The 24,597-nt window shown below is 41.9% G+C and overlaps 1 protein-coding gene across 4 annotated transcripts; it reads left to right on the top strand.

The window, feature by feature from the left end:
- The first annotated feature begins 324 nt into the window (after window positions 1-324).
- Window positions 325-24,597, top strand: SERPINE2 (serpin family E member 2). Of its 4 annotated transcripts, XM_051626377.1 has the most exons (10): window positions 325-370; window positions 14,312-14,584; window positions 15,738-15,857; window positions 17,013-17,240; window positions 18,287-18,484; window positions 20,933-21,131; window positions 21,268-21,368; window positions 22,383-22,469; window positions 23,005-23,088; window positions 23,921-24,597. In XM_051626377.1, the coding sequence occupies exons 2-10, from the start codon at window positions 14,329-14,331 to the stop codon at window positions 23,956-23,958; spliced, it is 1,311 nt and encodes a 436-aa protein (XP_051482337.1). In that variant the 5' UTR covers window positions 325-370; window positions 14,312-14,328; the 3' UTR covers window positions 23,959-24,597. The 4 variants fall into 4 exon arrangements, with proteins under 4 accessions (XP_051482337.1, XP_051482335.1, XP_051482336.1 ...); XM_051626375.1 differs by lacking the exon at window positions 15,738-15,857; XM_051626376.1 differs by lacking the exons at window positions 325-370; window positions 15,738-15,857 and adding an exon at window positions 615-670.

The raw sequence follows: 24,597 nt of genomic DNA, 5'->3' as shown, positions 1-24,597 counted from the left end.
CCCCGCCGTGGCCGGTGCCTCCCCCCGCGCCCCGGGAGCGGCTGGAGGGGCTCGGAAGGGTGGCTGGGGCAGGGGCACAGCCTGCTGCTGCTGGGCAGGCCTGGGGCGAGGGGACGCGGCCGCCCGCGCCCAGCACAGCGGGTCCTACTACCGTGGGGCGGGCTGGGAAGCGGGACCGGGCCGGGACGCGGGACCGGGCCAGGTCTGTCCCACCCGCGTTGGGCGGCAGGAGGGGGCGGGGCTTGTGGCGGGGGCGTGGCTTGCGGGGGGCGGGGCGCCCCGGGCCCTATAAATGGCGGGGCCGCCGCGCCCCGGCCGAGCGGCGCGGAGCGGGGCTGCGGGTGCGTGTCGCGGGAGCGGCTGCGGGGAGGTGAGTGCGTGCGGGCTGGTCGGCCCCGCGTCGTGCGGCAGCGGGGCTACCGGAGGGCGTGGGGCGGGCTGGGGCGCCGGGGCAGCCCGCTTGGCGGTCGGCGGAGGAGGGAGGGGCCCGGGCGTCACGCGGGGAGGAACCAAAGTTTCCCTGTTGACAAACCAGGGGCGAATGGTCGGTCCGGACGCGTTGTCCTGGTGCCGGTGGGCTCTTGGGTGGGCTGTGCCTGCTGCCTGCTCCCACGAGATTCCCGGTGCCGGCTGCGTGGGCGCTGTGGCGGGAGCGGGCGCTTCTGGCGCGGTGAGTTTCGTGTCCTGGTTGGGTTTTTTAAGAAAGCGAGGAGCTGTTGTTTGTTTTACCCCCCAAGAGGCGGGTTTCCAGGCTGGTGTCCCGGCGCCGGTGGGGAGCCCCTGCTCTCCTTGCTGCCGGCTCCCCGGGCTGGCTCCCTCAGCTGCGGGAGCTCCCGCGTCCCGAGCATCGGCTGGAAAACTGGAAGCTGATAACTTCGGTAGTGGTTCCTGTCCGGTGTGAGAGGGAGCTTGCTTTTCTTCTACTGAAAAAATAATAATAATAAAATCAGCAAATAGCTACTAACTGAGCTTTTCTTTACGTATGAAGTGATGGAGAAATGGGAGGGGAGGCTTTACAGCAGCTGCAGTTCGGGGAGCAAAGGGTGTATATATTGTGTTACTGAAACAGAATTCATCGAGTGCTGGTGGCACTAAATGCTGAAGCAGAGAACCGGAGAGCTGAAACTCTTACCTTGGCTCTCTTTTGAAGTGGGAGCGTGCTTCATGTAGCGAGTTCTGGGAGGGTCTGGAAATGCTAAGTACACTTCGGGAGTTTTTTGTCTCCTGTCCAAAATGGTGTTCCTTATCTTGGGTCAGTGTTGTGCAACGCAGGGGAATCTTCAGAGCGAAGTAACACCTTTGGAAATACCATTTTGCTAACAAGTAGGTTTTAAAATGGCACATTTCCCTTAAAGCTAAAGAATATTGGCTTATGGATTAGAGGCTTCAGTGTGAGATATTTCTCTCCCCCTTCACCATACCTGCGCATGATTCTGAAATGTGGTTTAGTTTCTGTAGTTTTAATTGCCTTCTTGGGCAACTTCCTGAAAGAGAAACCTGGTAGACTGATTCGGTTTTTTTCATTGCAGTGAAAAATTACTTCCTCTTCTCCCTTCACTGTCACTTGTGTGAGCATTTACCAACATCTTACTCACTGCTTTCTACAGGAATTAATTAGAAACCTGGTTTTGTAGAGGCTATTCACAAAATGTATGTAGGTGTAAACAGCTGTACTGTTGTGAAGCTTCAAAGAAGGGGGGAGAAGCTGTAGAAATCCACGAGCAGCTGCTGGATGATGTGATGAACCTTTAAAAGTGTGTAGGGTGAAGACCAGTGCAAATAAAAAGGCAGGATGATTAAGCAGAATGATTAAAATACGTATAAGATGTGCTAGCTTGGAATCTTAGCATTTAATGAGGTGTGATTAAATCTGTGAGAATAGCAGCTTTTTGGCACAGAAGTAAACTTGGAGTAATAAATGCTAATCTACAGTTTATTTAAAATTACGGACAAGTTGTATGCCAGACAATCTGTCAGCAAATTTTGTCAGTGCTCTTAAGATGCTTAAAAGCTGCTTATCTGGATGCTAACCTTTCATCTGCTACCTGGGCATCAGGATGTTATAAAAACTCCTCTTTGCTTCAGATGGTGATATGGCTATCAGTATAGACAACTGTCTAGATGTAGCTCTGTGTACCTTATGTGGAAAGTCATATAAACTCATGGAAGTACAAAAAAGAGAACAATATAGATCTGCAGTGGGTTTTGTCTCAAGGTGTGCACGTAAGTGCTGAAGCTTCTGTTTGGTGTTGTCATTGACAACCAGGAGAATAGCATGTCTTAGTGGCATGCAGAGACTTTTACTGTGGGTTTCTAAATTGCACAGCCAGACGTGTTCCAGTCCTGAAGCTTCTTAACAGCAAACTGCTACACAGAGAAATGTCAAGCAGGGAGCCTGATAAGTTGCACTGGGCATTTTTAGACTAGACTGAGGTGTGTGTATGTATATAAATAACCACCTCACCTCATTGCTGGAATTTAAAATGGAGATGTGTCTAAATTGCGTAGCTCTACAGTAAAGGGAACGCTTCAGAGGGACCTCTGGCTGGAAATGAGTCTTCTGAGGAGTGGCTGAGGGAACTGGGGCTATTTAGTCTGAAGAAAAGGAGACTAAGGGGAGACCCCATCACCCTCTACAACTACCTGAAAGTATATTGTAAAGAGGTAGGTACTGGTCTCTTCTCACAAGTAACTGGTGATAGAACAAGCGGGAATGGCCTCAAGCTGCACCTGGGGAGGTTTAGACTAAACATTAGGAAGAACTTTTTCACTGAAAGGGTTGTCAGTCATTGGAACATGTTGCCCAGGAAGGTGGTTGAGTCACCATCCCTGGATGTGTTTAAAAGTTGTCTAGATGTGGCGTTTGGGAATATGGCTTCATGCTGGACTTGGTAGAGTAGGGTCAGACATTGGACTCAATGATCTTAAAGGTCTTTTCCAACCTAAGTGATTCTAGGAGACTGTTATTTGTGTTACTGTGGTGGTGGACTCAGTATCTGTGGTTTATGCAGCTGGTTGCAGCTTTTGATTCTTGCTAGGTAACCTGCAGTGCTCATGCTTGAAGAAGCTGAGGCTCAGTGGAAGGCTTTTCCTGAAAGCTGGCGTAAGGGTTGTCTGGACTGCTTGGATTGCTTAATCACAAGCATGCCAGAGAGAGTATGCTTTTGTAATAGTTATTAGGGGGAAATCCAGCCTCATCATCAAAACATTTCCAGTTAGTTGGTCTGTTAACTGGATTCTCCTATTCTTTAGGGTCAAAGGGTTTTATCTGTGGGAAGACAAGGAAAAGATGGATTAATCATCACTGATCTGTTAAGTGTTGCTGGATACAGTCATCTTTGCCTCCCTCCAGGCATCCTCCCAGTTGTCAGTGATATCACTTACAAATTGTGTTTTACAGCAAAGTACTACCCTGTAAGTACCATGTAATTCAGTGCACCTGTACTAACCATAAACATTTGAATAAGCAGAGTGATGTAAAGAATTGTCTCTTTAGCATTGGAGAGCAGGTAGTATGGTGTCATGGTTTTATGCTGAGCCATCAGTTTTCCCAATTGCCTATGTATGAATTTAAAGATTAAGAGTGTAAATTGGAGAACTATGAAAAGATAAATTGTTTTTTTTTTATTAAAGTATGTGAAAGTGTATGAAAACACAAAGCTGAATATGTACTGTCATGTACATCTCACATGTTTCTCCTCTGCATTGTTTGAAATGAAGGGGGGAGAAGAGACCAGAAAGATGGAAATAAAGGCAGTAGCATTCTGCAGCTACACAAACGTTTAGGCTGGCATGCTGTGCGAAAAAGCTGTCCTGTGTTCTGCTTTTTCCTGTCTCCTCAGTACTGGAGTCTAGTTCACAACTCAACTATATGAATAATTCTGCAGGCACAGAAGAGGTCACTGATGAAGCTGGAGCCAGTGATCATGGACAGGAAGAGGATGAGGCAGTTTTACTGACATTGCTAGTATGAGTTTCTTGAACTGTTTGTCATGGCCTTGAAACACACTTACGTGCTAAATGAAATGCTTTATGTATCCTTTAGCACATCTTGAGCAGGGTCTTTGGAAACAAGCATTTTGGCAGCAACTGCATCTTGTCTGTGGTGTAGTGTTCACCTTTAATAGCCAGAAAGATGCTTTTTATATTTCCAGGCTGAAATCAGGAGGTGACTCATGCTGGGGTCTGATAAATATGCCACCAAATGGTTTAAGTATGAAAGCATATTCATCCTGTGGATTCATTTCCCCATGGTGAAAAGTCTGTCTTGCTGACCATACTCAGCAACATGATGTAAATAAACAGTGTGCTTTGGGCAACCTCCTGCTCTTTTCATGGGCTTTAGAAACAGTGGTCTGAATTTCTTTCTGGTATCTTGGGACTGTGAGAACAATTACGGAATGTATCAAGACTGGTTCTGAAAACCCCTGTTCAAGGCTGTGCATATGTCGTGACTTCAGCAAGCAGGTAGGAACTGTTTGTGAGAAATAACAGTTGTCAATGACGGTAAGCCACAGTCATAATTCATGCTGGAGTCTCCAGCAACAATATGGAGAAATGTGATACATCGTAGCTCTCTTTGCTCAGCTGATGTGCAAATGATAGGAATTCATGTTCATCAGCTATGTAGTTTTGACCAAGCTTTGTTTTCTTAAATGCTTTTGTTATTTAACAACTTGAGCTTTAAACACCTATTCCTGCAGAAGGGCATGGTGGTATTTAGTGGTGGTCCTCACTGGTTCTGAGATGGCTGTGTCATCTGGTCTGAATTGTTGAACTTGTGCTGGCCAAAGGTTGTGAGTGGCTTTTGAGGTTTCTTGTTTTCATAGGAGAGAGGCAGTCTCTGTCCTTGGCTCTGACAGGTTATAGGTACAAAAACAAGAGGAGAACTGAACAAGTTTTCCTCTCACAATATGTTACCTTCTTAGTTTATATCCTTAAGCAATATAATAAATCTTATGTGGAAGTTGTTGGATTTACCTCTTAGCAGTACATCTCCATCTTGCTCTATACTTCCTCTTCCAGGAGTAGCTCATGGAGCTTTCTCAGCAATGAAGGAAGCTTGAGGCTTCCAGCTGCTCTGGCAGCCCAGCTTAAGAGGCCTCTTTCCCAGCTAATTGCCTGCTTCCTCTGCCGAGGTTTGTCATCTGTTACAGAAATAGCGATGCTGTGTGGAGGCTTCTCGGCCAATGCAGCTCACAACTCAGCCTACAAACTTTCAATCTGAACTGAATCAGATGGTTTAATAATACCAGGCCATGACCTAGTCTTGCAGGAATCTTGTGCAAAGTTCATATATAGCTGTTCCTTTTTTCTATGGAAATGTAGGTCTTGCCTTTCCAGAAAACTGTAGTAAAGCCAGTGAGATTAATTGGAAGCAAGGCAAGATGAATGAGAAGAGCACGTTTTCTTAGATACAGGTCTTCTAAATAGCTGTTAATTCTCTTATTAACTGGTTAATGTGAGTCTTCTTGCAGAAGGCTGCAGAGGTGTCTGTTATAGTTAGTGTTCCCAGCACAATTCTTCATTCTTGCATTCTTACTGGGTGTGATTTCTGCATCATTGCAGCATCTGTGCCTTCTGATGCTTCTGTGGTTGGCTGGTTCAGCTTCTGAAGCTAGGGAGGCAAGGAAGATGAATGTAAGTAAATTTCTATATGCTGTAAAGAAAAATGTCAATATTCCTATCCTTTTTGGGTAATGTTTAAGCTAGTTCTGAAATGGTTGAGAAAAGTCTACTAGAAAACTAGTAACTGATGTTTCTGCAAGCTTCTGTCCTAAAGACAGAAAATAATGCTTTTAAAATCTTAAATATTAATACATTTATTATGCTTGGCTACACTACACTTTAAAAGTTATATTTGTTGTGTAGTATTTCAGATGAGAACAGAGTTTCTAAACTCACTTGCAGACAGGAAGTGGTTGATTATTAATGTTGTACAGCATGATTAATAAGCAAATAAAAGGTTAGTCACCTATCACTCTGGATCTCCAACCACAAATGAAGTAAATGGATAAAACAGTGTTTCTGATCTCTTGGTGTTTTGTCAGCTGGTAGCATTCGCTAGATACAAATACTTTAGGTTTCAGGTCTTGGATATCTGTTGTATGAGTTCTCATAAAAGTTCTTATTATGAACAGAATACTGGAGCTGTTCCAATGTATTTTTATTTTTTGTGTATCAAATACAACCATGTAACTTTGCAGAACTGTCAGCACTGTTATTACCATACCCTTATTTCTTGTAGGAAGAAGACTAAGTAAAAACTTGGTAATATCGAGTTAGTTGCATTTTTTCAAGTGGAGCTTCTTACAGGCCACTTGAAAGACTTAAAACCTGTCTCTTGTTACCAGTTGGGCATGTAACCAAAGCATGCATAGGCTTTGGTTAGATACCATGTGGCTGATACATCCTGCTGTCTCTCTCATCCTCTTAAAAGTATAAAAATATTATTGGTACATAGAAAACCCCATTTTCAGTTGTTCTGTAGACCCAGACTGAACTATGGGGTGTGGAATGATGGGAACTTGGCTTATTTAATAGGAAGTACACATGGTTCTTTTGTAAACTCAATCTAAAAGGTGTGGAATCTGAAGGTAAACAACATGCATCTAAACATAATAAACATCTGCAGCAAATTACATGCTTTCTTCGTTTGAGGACTCAATTCTGTATCTTTAGCTTCTGTTACTTTTTACAAAGATTTTTGTAAAGGTTTACTTAACAGCTCTCAAAGTCTGAGGGTTATAGATGCTAGTATCCTAACCCTTCTGAAAAAGGATGTGTACTGGGAAGTTGATTGATGTTCAACTTGCTCCAAGAACTGCTTTCCACACAGTCTCAGAGTGGCCATGAAGCCCTCTTAGCAAGGCTATTTCTACTCTCCTAGTCTGGTATGTGCAAGAGATGGGGCACGTGTCACTGGACAGCAGGTTAAAATTTACCTGCAGAGAGAAGGAACATGTTTCACTTTGCTCTGCAGGGGTGTAGAGGTGTGAGAGTCTTGGTATCGGATGAGTCCTGCAGCAAGTGGAAATAAATAAGGTCACAGGGTTTTCCTTTTATTCCTTAAAGAATATTAAGAAGGTCAAATACCATAGGAGAAGTGGGGGTTAAGGTAACGGGGGTGGTGAGGTACCTTTATAGACACCAGCCACTGGTAATCTTGTGGAGTTACTTCATAAATCTGTATTTATGCAGCTGATTACCAAAGAGTTAATAACCTGAACTGTATTGATGGGAACTTGCAATGCTGTAGGTTTGCCTTTGGTTCTTAATGAGCCTGTATTTGCATAATGAGCACTGTGTGTGTACAGTAAATGAAGGAGCTGTAGTTCCACAGATTTTCTTCCCCCAAAACTTAACAGTTCTATAACCCAATCTTCCATTTTAAGTTTTAGGCAAATGCTTTAATCATCGAACCGTTGTTCACTCTACTGGAGTGAATCCAGATCAAGAAGATAGTTTCACTGCCATGTTGTGAAACACTACTGTGCTGTGTCTTTTTGGGAAACTGGTTCTGCAGCATTAGTCATGATGGGCTGACTGTCCCATGCTGTTTCTTCATTATGTTAAAATAACCACATTGCATAAAGAATGTAAGATCTACAAAACTACCTGTTTAATAAAGCAAATTGAAACCACAATTCTCTTTAATCTTCTTGATACTGTAATACTTGATAATAGATGTTGGAGAAGGCTGTGGAAACTCTGCTTTAAATACAGGAGTAAATAACACATGAAACTTGGTGAGCCTGCTGTCATGAGAGAATGTAGATAAAATTTGAAAATGGTGGTTTAACTGTAAAGTCCCAGACTGCTCTAAGCACCCTGCTCAGTGATATCAGGAAACTGTGTATTTGCTTCATGAAACAGAGCTCAAGTTGGCTCTTCAGATTATGTACAAATCAAGGATAGAAGTAAAACCAAACAATAAAAAAATGCCTATGTTCATGAAACTCTGAATAGTCTTTATGCAGTTTTAGTATGGTTACAACTGAGTGGTGAAATGGGAAGTTATCTCTGGTCAACTTTACAGAGACCAGTTTCACATAATGCAGTGAACTAACATGAGGTACCACCAAATGATGTAGAAGATACAGTAGTGAGAGAATCAGTCTGGCTTATGAGCTGGAAACACTAGCTGTGAGGCTACAGAAAATTTTAAATGGAGCTTGTGTCTCTGTTCTTCAAGCTAAATAGAAACTCTCAAGAAGTGGTGGTCACATCTCTTCATAAAGAAGCACTAAGCTCTATGTTCATGTGGGGGCTGTGCTTGGACAAAGAGATGATTACTGTCTGGGTCCAGCCAGTTTCACAAGCTGGCACTCTTCTGGGAAATTCCCCCTTGGCAGGGGAGGCTGGTTGGACAGCTGAAAGGGAGGTGTTCCAGATGGAGATGGTCCATCTTGAAACAAACACAAATGCACTAACAAGCTGAGAGTTAGAAAAAGCAGAGGAAGGATTAAGGTTGGGAGAGGAGAGCCTCAGAACCAGTACCATACTTCTTGCAGTTGTGTGCAGTGTTTGCTGTAGTGTCTGAAGTCAGACCAGTATCTTTGTATACAAAATCTTTTAAAGACTTCCACCTTATCTCTGTACAAGTTGTTTATTTCATGTTGACAGTAACTTACTACTTTTCAGAGCAATGTAAGTACTGAGTTGTTTAAATGCTAATAATAATTCTTTCTTAGTAATGCTCTGCATATACTAAACCTTCCAGGTGTTGACTAATAAAATCTTTTGTTAGATATTTTGTGTTACCTGACATGTCGATTTAATGTGGCTCTTTTTTTTTTGTATCTGTGGGGTTGTCTGGGAAGTTTTTCCTTGCTTTAAAGCAGGAAGCACTGTAGAGTTACTAGACAAAAACCCAACATTCAGGATGTACCAGAAAACCTGGAGGAAGATGAAACACTTGACAGTTCTGTTGTGTGGAAGAAGCTACTTCAGAAGTTGCCCGTATTCAGACTGTGGGTCCCGCTGCTCCAAACCCCAAAGTGTGGTTAGATATAGCAGAGGTAGGAGGAGATACTGAAGCTAAAACCTTTAGGATATAAGAAGCTTAGGTAGAAGAGGAGTTGTAAACACCTGTGATGGGGAGAGGAGAAGACTACCGACAGGTTGAGTGTTTTAATATGCTACCAAATGTGCATAATCTGAAAAACAAGACCCAGCATGTGACTTTCCCATTGCAACCAGTGTTCTTGTTGCTTTGGAGGAACAATTGCTATGCGCTCAGCCAGCTCCTTAAATGACTGTTAACAAGTTTGGTTGAGTATTTATTCAGTCCCGCTGGAGAGAGTTGGTTAAATGCCTGAAGTGAAACTGCCTTCTTCGGGCTCTCGCATCAGTGGAAATAAGATGTTTAAATTAGGAGCACAGATGGCACTGACAAGGAAAAATGAACATCTCAGAAGTCCCTGAATGTTTGTTCCAGCCATAGTTTCTCTGGGCACAGGAACTGCTGTGTGGGCTCAGGGGCTTTGAGTTTTTTGGGTGCAATATAGTGAAACCAGCAATGCTGCAAGACTCTGCTTTTACTTTCATTGTTTAGCTGCTGTTGCAGCTGTTTTGGTTACAGCTCTTCACAGAAGTAAATTTTAGTGTATACATTTCCTTGTGTGATATGTCTCTAAAGAAACTGCAGAATCCAGGTTGTAGCTGCAAGAAAGGAGACTTTTGGGTTATACCTTGTTGCTGTTGAAGTCAGGCTTCAAGATAAACAGAGGTGTCTCAGAATATTAATGTGCAGTGCTTCATGCAGTCAGTATAAGTATCTAAAAATCTATAAGTAGTTCACTGTTTCATCCTCAATTCACTTCATAGTGTTCTTTGGGCTTGCTGGGATGAGTCTTTTCTCCAAGTTACATTTTCAATCTGGGTATTTTTTTAGCTCATGTTTTTGCCTCTGAACTTGAACCAAGCTAACTTCTCCCCTTCCTCTTGGGAAGAGTACAAGCAGCAGTTTGGTCTGGCTGTCTGAAAACAAAGTCCTTTCTAAGCTAGTTCTCTTCTGTAACAGGATTTCCATGCTCAGCAGCTTTTTTGTACCTGGGGCTGAAGAAATATCTTCTCCCAATGCCACCAAATGCCTTTATAGACCCAAATCAAACAGTATTAAAGTAACTTCACTTTTGTACCAAGCATTCTGTAAATGCAGGACAAAAGCATCATGTCCCCTTTGTTGGCATAAATACTTCCATAATACTTCAACCAAGAACTTAAACTGTGTGGGTGATCTGAGTAGCTGAGCCTAATGAGAGTTGAGCATGCTGCCTGCTATGTATGAGGGTTAGTGTTTGCAGCACCAGATAGGGGCTGAGGTCATCTGGAGACTGGTAGCCTGAAGACATTTCATCATCTGTGATGAAACAACACAGAACTAGCAGTGCAGATATGACATGCTGCAGTGCTCCTCTCCTTCCTTCCCCAAAGTCCTGTGCTTGACTGGACTACTTATTTAAAAATATGCATCAGCTTGAATTTGGCTCTGCATCTAGAGATAGGTAGTAACTACTAATTTATCATGGTGTACAAGACCTGGTATGGTGCTGTTCAGTGGGACAGGTGGAGTAATAGAGTTGTCAGTACATTTGCCATGGCCAAGGCATCACTCATACAGCTGAGTGCATGACACTCGTCTCTTTTGTTCAGGAACTTTAGCATTAGGGCTAAGAACTAGGTTTGCAAAACAAATTATATTTCCTTTATTATTCTCTAGATGTATTTCTTTGGGTTGGTGTCATATTTCCAATATCTGTTCAGAAGTTTAAGTTGTGGGTTGTTGTCCTTCCTGTAAGTTCTCCAGCTAAGAAGTGGGCAGCCTACCTTGAGGGATTTTTTATAATCCAGCATCTTTCAAAAGCCCACACTTATGTAAATGAATTTGCCTATACACCTTCCCCCTTCTCAGTTAACTTTGTAAAAATGTAAAGGTCATAGGCAAATAAATGCCTAGCTTGTATTTTTGTTTGGCTTTCTGAAGCATTAGATACAAATTTAACTGTAACTGAGTTTTTAGCTTCAGCTTTATGAAAGCTTGTTGAAAGCTCGTTGATAATCTGTATAGCAGGTCAACTGTTTTCCATCCTACACATCCTACATCCTTTTGGATTTCTTTCTCCTTGCACTGTACTTAAGCTTTCTTTCAGGTTATGCAAATGTACTTCTTGTTACTGAACTGCATAGAAGTTGAATATACTGAAATCTGTGCCAGAAGCATTAATAACATGAATGCTACTTCTGCTTGAAGATGAAATTAGCTCCTCAACTGGTTAAGCTATGCAGGGCCAAGAAGTGATTGTTCTGTAATGCTGAAAAGCAGTTTTATTCTTCTCCTGTTCTCAGAGCCCTGCACAACTTTGCTTCACTTATTGAGCAGGTATCTGGTAGAAATTGTGCTCCAAAATAGACACCAACCTACTTTGATGGTGTAGCAGGAGGGAGAGGATAGACAAGAATGGAGATATCTAGGGAAACCAGGTGCAGGAGGTGACAGTTTTTCCCTAAAACAAAACAAAATAAACAAAATGCAAACCAAAATCCTGCAGCAGTGGCCTTAGGAGCAGAGTCAGGTTGTTTTGGCAAGACTTCACATGTGATGTGGGGAAAATGCAAGGCTCTTGGTAGCTGTTACTGAGTCTGGCAGGGGCTATCACCAGTGAATTACAAAGCTTGAGACCTGCAATATATTGTGGTAAAGGTGAAGAAAAAAATGTCTGATTTGTTAGGCCTGTGCAGATGAAGCATGTAAGTGGCAATGAAACATTGTTTTATTTGGTTTCATAGAAGCATCACTCCTGCCTTTGCTTTATTAATATGCTTCTGGCAATGTAATGTGCTAAGGGTACATAGGCTCCAAATAGCCCAGTCTCTTCTGGTTTACTGGTTGGATCAGTGGAGCTGCCTCAATCAAAAGCAAGGTTTTCAAATTACAGCTCAAATTGTGTGTTCTGATTGCCTTGCCTGTCACTATCCCTGGGCACCATCACTACATGGGACAAGGCTGTATTGCACCAACATTAACTGCTTGGTTGCTTGTGAGTGCATCTGCTAAGAATCTCTTACTAGTTCTGTGGTTTTTGTTGGTTTTGTCAGAGTTGTTCTGGATTTTATTTGCCAAGGTACTAGTTAAAAGTAAAAGCCTGGTTAATATTGGAATAATTTTTGTTTAAACTGCACCTTGGGTTTCTGGGAAGGGAGAAGAGATAGTCACCAAAAAAACCCAAGCCTTAAACCCAAAACCTAGCTTCTCTTGGAGTGCCAAACCATGCCTGCCTCTGGCAAGACAGCCTTGCCATCGATGTAAAGCTGCTACCTTCCCTCCCATCAAAACGAGATATTTCAGGAGGCTTGTTTGTGTTAGTATCACAGAGCACTTAAGAATATTCCATAACACCTTTAGAAGAAAAATACAGCTTCATGTTCCCTTTCAGGTTCTGGGTCTTGCTGCAGACACTGGTTTGGGGTGCAGGAGGTGACTCTGTAACCTTCTCTGTGAGGTGTTGCTGGCGTTTTGCTTTTCCTCCCACAAGTTTCAGCTGCAGGCAGCTCAAGCCAGTCTAGTTTTCAGAGTAAGCTTGACTAGTGCCAGTTGATGGCTGGTATGGAGCTCCTTTGGAAGGACTTTGTCACCTTCAGTGACTCCACAACTGCTTGAGGGAATGGCAGATTGATGGGAAAGACTGTTAATGAGTGGGCGGGCTGTTAACCTGCTTTGTAGGGCAGCCTTTTTGCTTTTTCTTGCATAACTTTAAACAGTCCAACAGGTTCTTCTGGTCACAGCTATACTAACAGTTGGGTTGGGGGAGAAAGATGTCTCAATGCCTGCATTATTTCATGTTCAGCATTTGGTTTATTCTGTGCTGCAGCAGCAAACTGATGAAGCCAATTCTGTCCCCTGAAATGGTGTAGGAAATGCTGTATTTGTTATTGCAAGTGTCTTAGCACAGTTGGAGTATGTGCTATTAAAAGATGATTGAATGAATCTGCACAAACAGCAGCTGGTTTCCTGTTGATGCATTGCTCCAGCATGTCTGTAGGCTGTGGGGTGGCAGGGAGCACTCCTGTGGTGTGTGGTGGTGAAGGCTCTGCTGAAATGTGCTCCCTTCCTCAATGCTGCTCCTGGAGCCAGGGGGGCAAGTGTGCATGGCTGAGCAGCGGGCTGAAGGGAGGAGGCACCAATTTTGGGTTTTCATGTGGTATGCAAATGACATTTTAATCAACTATGTATCTTCTGCAGTCTGATTAGGCTTCAGTGAACTAGGGAACTAGTTAGCTCCTCAGCCTGTTTGAGAGGCTAACGCATGAGTGTAATCTTGGAGCACCAAACTGAGCTCACTGGGGGAGCAGGCTCTCTTGTTGGTCTGTAAATGTAAGTTAGGGCTTGTGAACTGTGCAACTGAAATGTCTTAAAATAAGAATGTTGTCACTGAACCTCTCAAAGGCAAGCAGGAACTTAATTTCATTAAATGGGAGATTTACTGTATGACTGTTCCTCTACGTACCTGTTTGCCCTAACAAAAAAGGGATTGAATACACTTCTATGAGGAGGAAATATAGCCTGGTAGTTTCAGTGTTTAAGATTTGGGCTTGGTTCTCTAATCAGTTGCTGAGAGGTCTTGAACAAACTGTTGCTGCTGCTTGTGCCTGAGTTCTTAGGAGGTCATGGGTGTAACGATACTGAATTCTGTTAGGTCTTAGATCTGCAGATGAAGATTGGCCCAAATGGAATGTGAACTTACTTCTGTTAGCTGCTGAATTTACTTAAATGGAAAAGTACAGGCTAAAATCCAAACTTAACGTTGCATTTTAAAATCTGAAAGTTGCCTTCTATATTCCCATTATGGAAAATGCCAGTTATGCAGCTACTGTGTTATTCTAGGCAGGTGTAAGTTCCCACAGCAGAAGGTCTGTTTGCATGTGTATACATGCTTCTGTTTACTGCAGAAGAGGATCTATAAAGTGTGCTGCACATACATCTTAGTGCATGAGGGCTGTACCACAAGGCTGCCTAGCACTCACTTGTCCTGAGGGGCAGTTTAAATAAAATGCCAAGACTCCATTTAATGGAAACACAAAACTGTGTGTGGTGGGAGGTGGTCTCCCAACTTTGGCTTTTGTCCTGTCACACATTCAATAATATCTAGCTGTATTATGGTTATCTTGGATGTAAGTCCTGTTGCTAGAGCTCTGAGTGGTACGTGGAGCATGTGCAAGACTTGCCTGCTCTTAGGTAAAAAATAAATTCAGTTGAAAGTAAAAATGCTGTACTTGTGAAAACTTTACTTTCCCTCATGTTCTGTTACAGGTAACTAACCAGAAATCATGAACTGGCACTTCCCACTTCTCCTTGTTCTTGGGACGTTAACATCTGTATGTTCCCAGTTCAGTTTTTATCCTCTGGAGGAACTTAGCTCTGATGTTGGAATCCAGGTCTTCAATCAAATAGTGAAAGCTAAGCCTCAGGACAATGTTGTTGTTTCTCCTCATGGGATTGCATCAGTCCTGGGGGTGTTGCAGCTGGGTGCTGATGGCAAGACAAAGAAGCAGTTGACAACTATGATGAGATACAGCGTAAATGGTCAGTGATTTCTAAGGTGGCTTTGGGTGTGTTTTGTCAGAATCTTCATTCTGTTTTGAGATGGCTTTCAAAGTGTGGTATATTGCATCATACACCAATTAACTCTGTTTACCAAAGCACAAAATTAACATGCTTGAAGTTAATTGGCAATTTGAGTATGGACCTGTTACATAGACTTGAGCTGGCTTCTAAGCAGCTTTGTTATGACTCCAGGGCCCTGGCTAGAACTGCCTTCATCCCTGCAAAACTGATTATCCAGAACATGGTCCAGTGGCAACACTGTGCAGGAAGGCTGCAGAATCCCATTTCAGCCTGTACTGAACAGCCTTTAATGTGCCACTCCTTAGATAACAGGGCAAGATGTTGTCACATTGAAACTAGTGCAAATTCTAAGCATACACTTGATACTTTCATTTTTATGCCCTTCAGCTTTGTTCACTTGTGTTTCTGCTGTGAGGATCCCTGAACCTGTAATTCTTGTAGTGCCCTCTTCAAACTGCTGTTTCTGCTTGTCCCTCTGCCTGACACTGCATGCATCTGTGTTCATATTCTCTGCCAATGTCTGCACCTCAAGAGGGTGTAGGCTGAAGGTTCTTGCTGCTTTACTTTACATGCTGAGTATTTTTGTGAGTGTTTGTCAGCAAGATTTAACATCTTAGTGCTGGCATTCTGCCTTCCTTCCAGGAGTAGGAAACCCTCCAAGAGGTAAGTGCACTTTAAAATCTTGAGCAGTATCGTCATATAACATGTTGTCCTGTCTTCATTTGCTTTGCTGTTTTGGTTCTGGGTTTCAAGTATAACAAAATGATTTGTCAGCTTGAGATCTAAATGCTGTAGATTGAAATCTCTTCATTGGATAACCAACTTCAGGAACATTTGAATCCTCAAAATATATGTAATTGCAAAAATTGAGGCAACTGGTTTTATTTGGCCTGCACATTTTCTAATTGAGCTCTGATGCAGAGGTTCTCAAACTCCTTAGGAGGCAGCCAGTACCTTGTTCTAGAGACTTGTTTAGGGAATGCTACTTATCTCTTTGCACATATCTCCTCTGCTCTTGTTCATGATTGCCTTACAGTCCTTTGGCAACTACACCAAATGCTTTGTTGGAAAGTATTTAATTTATCTTTAGCTGTCTTTTAATGCAATTTAGCAGCTGGAAGCACAGAGGAGAGCCAGCATCATGAGACCAGTCAGCTCTCCCCGGACCACAAGCAAGTGCTCCGTGGACCACCAGTGGTTCACAGAATACAGTTTGAGAACCTCTGTTATGGTATGTTCTCCAAAAGAATTTCTCCATAATACTGGAGAGTGAACATGTAGAAACTCACCCAAACGACTCTGCTAAAGCATTCATCATATATGAAACAGCAAAGCTATCTGAGGCTTTTTCTCATATGCAGCTAAGAGAACAATTCTGAAATAACTTATTCCCTTTGTATCTCTCATTTCTTGAGTTTGTCTACATAAGGAAGCAATCTGGAAATGTTTTTGCCTAAATTATATTGGGAGACAGCGAGCCCATTAATAACCACTGTAAAAATGGCCACCCAAGAATCCTGTTAAATAGGAGGGTTGAATGTGAATTGCTTGCCTGGCAATAGCTTCCCTGTGTAGACAGGCACTCATTCATAAGCCATAACAATGGGGAGAACTGGGTATGGTGAACATAGCAGTTCTTCTCTGCTGCCATATGCCTTCTCTTATGTACAGTGAAGGAACTAGCAAGCACTTGATGCTGTCAGGTCCTAAGGATCTTGACTGTAAGCACTGGAACCTACTGCTTTCCCTTTTTCCTTTTCTAAAGGCAAGAGCAAGTGTTAAGGGATTGACTCCTGCTTGTAGCTGATGTAGGTGAAGACCTAGTCTTTAAGGAAACTAAGACTTGAACTTAGAGGAATCTCTACAGCTTCCTTTATTCTCCAGTAAATGGAAAGGAAGAATGGTGAGAAAACAACTTTAGCTTTGCACTTGGAGGTTCAAGACTACCTGCATAATCCTGCAGACCTGCTGGCTCTGAGTGAACAGCCTGACCCCTCCACTTGCTTTGTAGCTGTTGCAGAGCTTACAGGTGACCTGGGCTAATATGATATGAATGACACTTTGAAACAGTCACTTCTGCGGAAGAGCGTGGTTAGTAGCTCTACAGAAAGACCTGAATACAAATATTATCCCCAGCACTGTCCATAGCATTCTGAGCAGATAGCTAGAGGGGCAGCAGGCATCACAGTGAAGGCCATGTTTTTGCTAGTGTTCTTCAGATGAGAGATCAGAAATGGTTATTTTGGAAGGTCTCTTGATGCCTGCTTTGGTCTCCTGTTCTAGTCCAGCACTTAAAATGTCTGACCTTTCATGTCATTAATAGTTGCATATAAAGTAACTGTTCATCATCTTATTCTAAATTAAACTTGCTGTTCTTTCCAACTAGGAGTTGGTAAAGCCTTAAAGAAGATAAACAGGCTCGTAGTCTCAAAAAAGAATAAAGACATTGTTACAATTGCTAATGCAGTGTTTGCAAAGAGTGGCTTTAAAATGGAAGTGCCTTTTGTTACAAGGAACAAAGAGGTGTTTCAGTGCAGTGTCAAGAGCGTGGACTTCGAAGACCCAAATGCAGCATGTGATTCCATCAACCAGTGGGTGAAAAATGAAACGAGGGGTAAGTATTAGTGCTTTTTGTGTGTGGCAGGGTGGTGTCTGAGACGTCTCGGATCCAGTTCGAAGTACTGGGGAAAGATGAGGAGGGAGAAAACACTGTGCCTTGCAACTGAAAACTGTCTTTAAGCTGGCATGTTTTGGAGCTCATGGGCCAGGCATCTGCAGTCCCACTGCCCCAGCAGATGTGCCTGTTTGGTGGCCTTGAGGGATGTGTATACTCTGTGTGCCCATCTGCCTGTGGGATCAGGGGACCTTCTGCTTTTCCTTGCCTTCATACAACCAGTGAGAAATCTGAGCAGAGTTCTTCTGGAGCTCTGCTTTCTCAAAAATACTTGAAAGCGACTCAGATGCTTGACTTGGTAAATGGGACTTGTGGAAAGCTGTAGAGCAGTTCAGCTTTTGTTCTTGCTGCCTTAAACTCTTGCAAGATATGGCCATGTTCTTAGAAGTCATGTTTAGTGGAGGTTTTTTTAATTTACCCTGCCTTGACAGAATTCCCCATGGTTCAAGTCTCTTAGTCTCTAGTTGCTAAGTTTACATTTGCTAGAGCTTGAGATCATGTTTTGCAACATGTAGTCTAGGTGAACTATACGTTTGGTATCTTGGAGTTAAAACCAGTGTCTTCTGGATGCAAGAGTGTGTTACTGATTATGCTGGATGTGGTATTTGTGGAATGAGGCTGTCAGATTCTTCCCCTACTACTTCACTAGTTTTGCATATCAATGTTGCAAGTAGCTGTGAATGTGGAAGTGCTTCAGCTGAGCCTGCTGCCACTAACATGCTTAGTTTGAGTCTTAGATCTGCTCACATGCTGGCAAGGATAAGGCCCTGTTACAGTTATAACACCAGTCTATTGATTAGCGAGTAGTCTGTGTTCTAAGTATCTCAAAGGTTTACTTTTTGATAAAGAACACCCTTGGCTTTAGGAACCTCAAATGTGTTACCCTGTGAGGAGTTGGCCTAAAGTAGTATGTGCTTTGGGTTTTCTTTTGAGCAGTTGGCCAATGTTATGACATCAAATACTCAGACTTTCTTTATTTCTTCTAGGTATGATTGATCAGGTTGTAGCTCCGGATGATATTGATGGCAGTTTGACTAGACTGGTTCTAGTAAATGCTGTGTATTTCAAGGGCTTATGGAAGTCAAGATTTCGACCTGAAAATACAAAGAAACGTCCCTTTCATGGAGCTGATGGGAAGACCTACCAAGTTCCTATGCTGTCCCAGTTATCTATCTTCCGCTGCGGTAAGCTGAGGAACTCCCGCTGTCACCACCAACAGTTTTATTATTTGCCTTCCAACTAAAACAGAAGTTTGGTGTACATGTGGCATTGAGTGGTGTTGTTCATTGTAGCTTAGGTAGGAGGCTTTGTGTTACAGAAGTATCTCATCCTGCTGAGGTATGGATGAGTTTGCTGTGCAAGATATTTAACAGCTGCTTAAATAGTCTGACAAAGTACTTGCCATATCCTGTTGTCTTTAAAAAGGAAAACCTGAAGTACCCAAACTGAGAACTTTGCTTTGCAGTACAATGAATTCTTATTTTTTAAGGGGTCTGAATGAAGGAAAACTGCCCACAGAAACAGAACCCAAAGAATTATCTGGCAATGAGCTGCGTATGAAAAAAGATTGGATTAGAATCAATCTATTTTATTGTATAGTAAAGAAATGGCACTTCTATGGTCCACAGTCCTGGGGGACCCAGAGGAGCACAGGGTCAGTAGGTTGGCCTATCTCTCAAGGTGTGAAGCTGCTCTTAAAATTCAAATTGAGTCACAAATGAAAAGAAGTTCAGCAGGTTCAGCCAGACTTCCATCAGAGACTCTCTGAGCTGACATAAGCAGCTGGATTCGACTGACAGTGTACTTCAGAGCTTCAAGTTTGCAGCCCTGTGGGGATTTTATTGGTCAAAATAAGACTGAAGCTCTGATTAAAAAAGTCTTCTGTTGCATCCTTTCAAGGAGAGCAGTGCTGCCTGGAATTTGCTTCCATACATACTAAATACAGCTTGAGGAACAGGCCTGGGAGTACAGTTTGCTGTTAATCCAAAACCAAGATCCGTGGTGTCTTTAAATGCCTAGTTTTACTGTCAGTGGGTCTCAACTTGTATTAGTATATCTGTATTAAACAGCTGTAGCTTTGTCCCAAGCCTGTGTATATGTTACAGCTGATGTAATGTAATACATGATAACTGTTTCAAGTGAGTCTGGGGAGGTGGGGAAGCCTGGTGCAGTGTATGCCTTGTACCTGTGGGGTTTAAACGAAGGTGACAACTTAAAACAGGCTTTAGCAAGTTTATAATCTTAAAGGCTTGACGCTGATGCTGGTTAAAAATTCTATTGTGTTGGCCTGTGTTTGAGTTAGAAAAGCTATTGAGACTAGAAAAGAACTAGAGAAATACTGTTGAGTTAAGACTTAGTTTAGGTTGGGTATCTCTGGATATTCTAACACAGGGCTTCTATCTTATTTATGCTTGCAAAGGTATCCTTAAAAGCTTAAATTTCTTAGACTTCTTAAATCTCACCGGTTGACTGAAGTTGAGCTCTCCTGTTTTTGATGTTCCTCAGTAGTATTTAGCAGATCAGGGAAGTGATATCTCATTGTTGGACAGTTCACCCTTCGTTACTGTGGGGTAGCTGATTTACACAACCAGTATTTTGATCTGTGTGCCCTAGTCTGAGAAGAACTGTTACAATAAGAGGGAACTATTAAACTGCCAAGGTTGACACAATTCCTGCAAACTAAGTGCAGCACTGCCAATTTTCTAGGCATACGAGCTCAGTAAAGGCTGGTTGTGTGGCCCTAGCAACAAGATTAAATTTCTACTCAAGATGTAGATTTCCAGCTTGCTGACAAGTGCAGACTTACATGAAGAAAGGGGGAAAATAATAAAATTTTATTGCTATCCAAAAACTTCCCCAGAAACCCTGTAGTCTGTAGTTAAACTGACAAGTTTTCACTTGAAGCTCCTATAAAAAGCATTTGCTTCCCAGGCACATGCCATAAATCCCACAGTAACCAAAGGAAACTTGGAGGAGAGAGTTCTTCAAAGACAGTCTTCTCAGCACTTGCTGTAAGTCAGGGAGGCGTTGCCGTCTCCTTCCTCATCTAATTGGCCTCCTGCACTGCCTCAAAGTGGCTGCTCCATGCTACCTTGAAGGATTGGAGCCTGCTTCCTCATGAGGTCCTTATTAAGCAAGAAAATGAAGTAAATGCAACAGACTGCTTCAAATGGGTGCTCTTCCAATAGCTCTTGGAGGAAAAAGAGATGGTCTGCAACATCTCTGGCTTGGAAAGATAGTCTGCTGATTTTTCTTGCTGCTTGTTTCTTGGTCAGCTGTGGTACAGCTGAGATCAGAAGTAGAATCCAGCTGATTCACAGACCTGGTGATTTTTAACATAGCTGGCTTTTTGCTCTGGATTTATGAGATTTGGGAAACTATGCAAATCAAATTCAAATGAGTATTTGCTTCATGACATAATTCTCTTTTTTGTCAAACTAGCATCTGTACAGGCCCCGTGCCACTTCTGAAGGCTTACCTGGCAGGCAGGCAGTCTGTGGCTCTTCAGAGTCAGTTTTAAGATGTGGGCAAAGCTTTCCTGAAGGACTGTTATAGCAGTAGGTGACTAAAGGTAAAGTAGAGATTTAAGGATCTAAGAATTGTGGCTCATTAGCTTTGCCTATTTTTTTTAGGCACTACAAGTACTCCCAATGAGCTGTGGTATAACATCATTGAGCTGCCATATCATGGTGAAATGATAAGCATGCTGATTGCTCTGCCTACGGAAAGCACAACGCCGCTCTCTGCCATCATCCCCCACATCAGCACAAAAACAATAGGAAGCTGGATGACAACCATGGTAGCAAAAAGAGTGCAGGTTATTTTACCGAAGTAAGTACTAATATAATCAATTTTTCCTTCAGGGAATGTTTTGAGAGTCATATGTGTATATCTCCTCTCATACAGGAGAGAGTGCTTAAGGCAACTTTCCTGCCTAATGCTAATGCCTTCTGCTTGTTCCAACTAGATTTACAGCAGTAGCAGAAACAGACTTAAAGGACCCTCTGAAAGCCCTTGGAATTACAGATATGTTTGACCAGTCAAAGGCAAACTTTGCAAAAATAACAAGTAAGTTATTTTTTTTAATCCATGGTGGTCCTTATTCATAGTTTCTGGCATGGAATTAAGTGCTCTGCTACCAATGTGGTTGTCTGTGTTGTCTTGGATAAGTGTTACCATGACATTGGAGCAAAGTTTTATTTTTGTAGCCAGCCAAGTACAGCTTCTTGCTTCTATTGAACACTGCAGTGGCTTTTATTTTTCCTCTTGTCTTGCATTACAGCAGTAAATCATGTAAATCAGTTTCCTATGATTTGATATTACAACCTGAGGGTCTCAAGCATTGTCTAAAATCTATAGCAGGACTTCTAACAATACTGTACCTTAACTGTAACAAGTACTGCAGCTGCAGTATTTAACTTTTCCCTGAAGTATGTGTTTAATGACTCAATTTTCTTGAGCTGTAGTAAGCTCAAGAATTAAATTCATAGTTTAAGGAACTGGATCAAACAAGAGCTGTAAATATTAGTATCTGAAAGTTGGGTGTAGACAACTTTGAACTTACGGTTCTAATATGTCAGCTTATTTCTGTTCTCTGCTTCCATTAAACTCTTGATTAGCTTCCACAGAGACATTTAACAAAAAAGCCTGTGTTGTACTGGCTTAACTTGAAAACAAATTCCTATGTTTCATTGTAAGCAAGGTGTCTTGCTGGATGCTTTTTTGCCCCCTAACACTGAGATAAATGAGAGTGTAACTTCAATTCAGATAGCATATCTTTTTCAGTCATTTGTTTATTTAAAACTACAAATGGAAGTAAACACTTCTAACATAGACCATCAAATAAGAAAACCTAGTAAATGAGGAGAAGATGGGTTATTCCCTGTTTCTTACAATTAGAAGCTCAGTGACTGTACTCAAGGGTATTACCAGTAGTGTTGTTCACTGCAGCTTCAGGATTTCAGCAGGATTGTAGCAGCTTTTATTTTTCTTAGCCACACACGCATAGTTGCTGGCTACAAGGTACTTCAGGACTCTTGCAATTAGTTTTACTGAAAGTGCTGTTCTCCTTGGGTTTTTCAGGAACAGAAGGTCTTCATGTATCTAATGTTCTGCAAAAGACAAAAATTGAAGTTAGTGAAGATGGAACTAAAGCTTCTGCAGCAACAAGTAAGAGACTGTACTGATAACCTGTCAGGCTTGGAAAAGTTGTATTAGAAGGCTGTACCCCTAAGCAAAGATAGCCCACTGGGAGATTGTTGCAGGAATGTGCTGCCTTCAGATTAGATCAGTTGATGGATTTTAAATAATTTCCCAGGAAAATCCCAATTTGCCAATATTGATCAGACTGTTCTACTCTAAGAAATACAGCAGGCTTACTTCTAGAGAAGTGTCTTCTAGTAGCTAACACTTTGGCCACCAATGTAATATTTCTGGGTATCCAGGTGGCAAAGAGGAATAAGCTACTACATCCTTGGTGTGACAATCCAAGATGTCCTTCCAGCTTTCTGTAGGTCTTCTGTTGTATCTTTTTAATATGGTTCCTATAAGAATAACATGAGACCTGTATGGCCTTAAAACTCCAAGTTGGTAGGTCTGTTGCTACCTGTGCAAGCTTCTAGCACATGCTGGGAAGCTTTACTCTGATAGTGAATATAATGTGTTATGATACTTGTCTAATTTTAAAACTTCTCTTTCTTGCAAGCTGCAATTCTAATAGCTAGATCATCCCCTCCTTGGTTCATAGTAGACAGGCCGTTTGTCTTTTTCATCCGGCATAATCCTACAGGTAAGTAGCATTTGTATTATCATGAGCAATTTTTGCCTGTAAGTTCAGTATCCACTATGCAAGAGAGACAGAAGTCTGGAGCTACTGAATAACTATTGCTTTAAAAAAATATCCTGCCAGTATATTTTAAAGTTTTTGATGTTAGATATTTGTACTTGGAATGCAATTCAGAATGGGGAAAAGAACAAGTATTGGCTGCCAAATTAACAAAAATAAGCATGGCAGGTTCCTGAGTACAAAAAGAACAGTCTTTAGGACTCATAGTTCCCGAGTGGAGAGGAAATAACTGTTACTGATAGCAAATTGGTGAATAGGAACCAGCTTTCTGATGGAAAGTAAAAGCACTGCTAGGGTAAAAGCTAAAGAGGATTTGGGGATCAAGGGTGTTGCCCCAGCCTGGTGTGAACAGAAGTGAGTCTTAAAACATAGTGAACAGAAGTGAGTTTTAAACAGTGATTGTGGTCTCTTTGCAGTATGGTTTGACTCTCCTAGAGCAGAGCTGCCCCAGTTACTTTGGATAACTCATCTGGTTCTTGCAGTGACATGTGGGTGATAGATATGTTATTTAGTAGGAAGCAAGTGCACTGAGGGAAGAGTAGGCTCCTGGCAGCAGTCCCTGTCCTGAGGCTCCACAGAGCATCAACGGAACTGCGTGTCTCTAGAAATATGAGCTTATCCAAACATATGCTTCCCTGGGCTTCCAAACTTGCAGGAGGGTAGACAAGACTGTGACGAGGTGGCTCAACTGTGCTCTGTGGACTTCATGCTTTCATGGAAAAGTTTAACTCTGTTTACAGACTGTGGTAATTCTTGGTTTTGTTTCATCCCTCAGGTACAATCTTGTTTATGGGACAAATAAACAAACCTTGAATGTGGAAAAGACTTTCTTCAAGAAGTAAACACTCCTGTGACACCCCTGTTCTGTTAAATATTTTGTACGCTACTCTGACTTCACTCAAGAGCTAGTTGTAACCACTGACTAGGTTTTGAAACAGGAGTCGACTTAGTTCTGGCTTTCTGGGGAAAAATACAAATTGAAAACTACAGTATATCTCTTCAAAATGTCTAGAAGATTCTTTGAACTACTGAATGGTTACCTATGCTAACAAACTTTTGAGCTTTTTCTGTATCTACTAAGAATTTTATGTATGGCTTTTGTGAGAGGATTTTAACAAAGAATGATAAATGTTTCTATTAATGTTGGTTTCTTGTGTGTGGCAATAGTCTAATTTTGTAGATACTGTCTATCAAGATGACTTTTGGTTATTGAGTATCTTGGTATCTGGATATTCTTGGTAGAAATAGATTAAAAGTTCTAGCAATTTTTATTTTATATAGTGCATGTATCACTGAGAATTTTAAAACTAATGTGGTGTTAGATACACATCGCATTGTCCTGTCTTATTGTAATGTAAACTTGTCATTGCTAGTATACACTTTCTATTGGATTTAAATTTTATATTTGTTTTTGTACAAAGGAAAAAATAAAACTGCAGTATGAACAGTCAA

The sequence above is a fragment of the Apus apus genome, chromosome 8, assembly GCF_020740795.1.
Source record: "Apus apus isolate bApuApu2 chromosome 8, bApuApu2.pri.cur, whole genome shotgun sequence".
Classification (NCBI taxonomy): Eukaryota; Metazoa; Chordata; class Aves; order Apodiformes; family Apodidae; genus Apus; species Apus apus.
The sequence above is the reverse complement of the archived record's forward strand: the minus strand, read 5'-3'. Positions and strand labels throughout refer to the sequence as shown.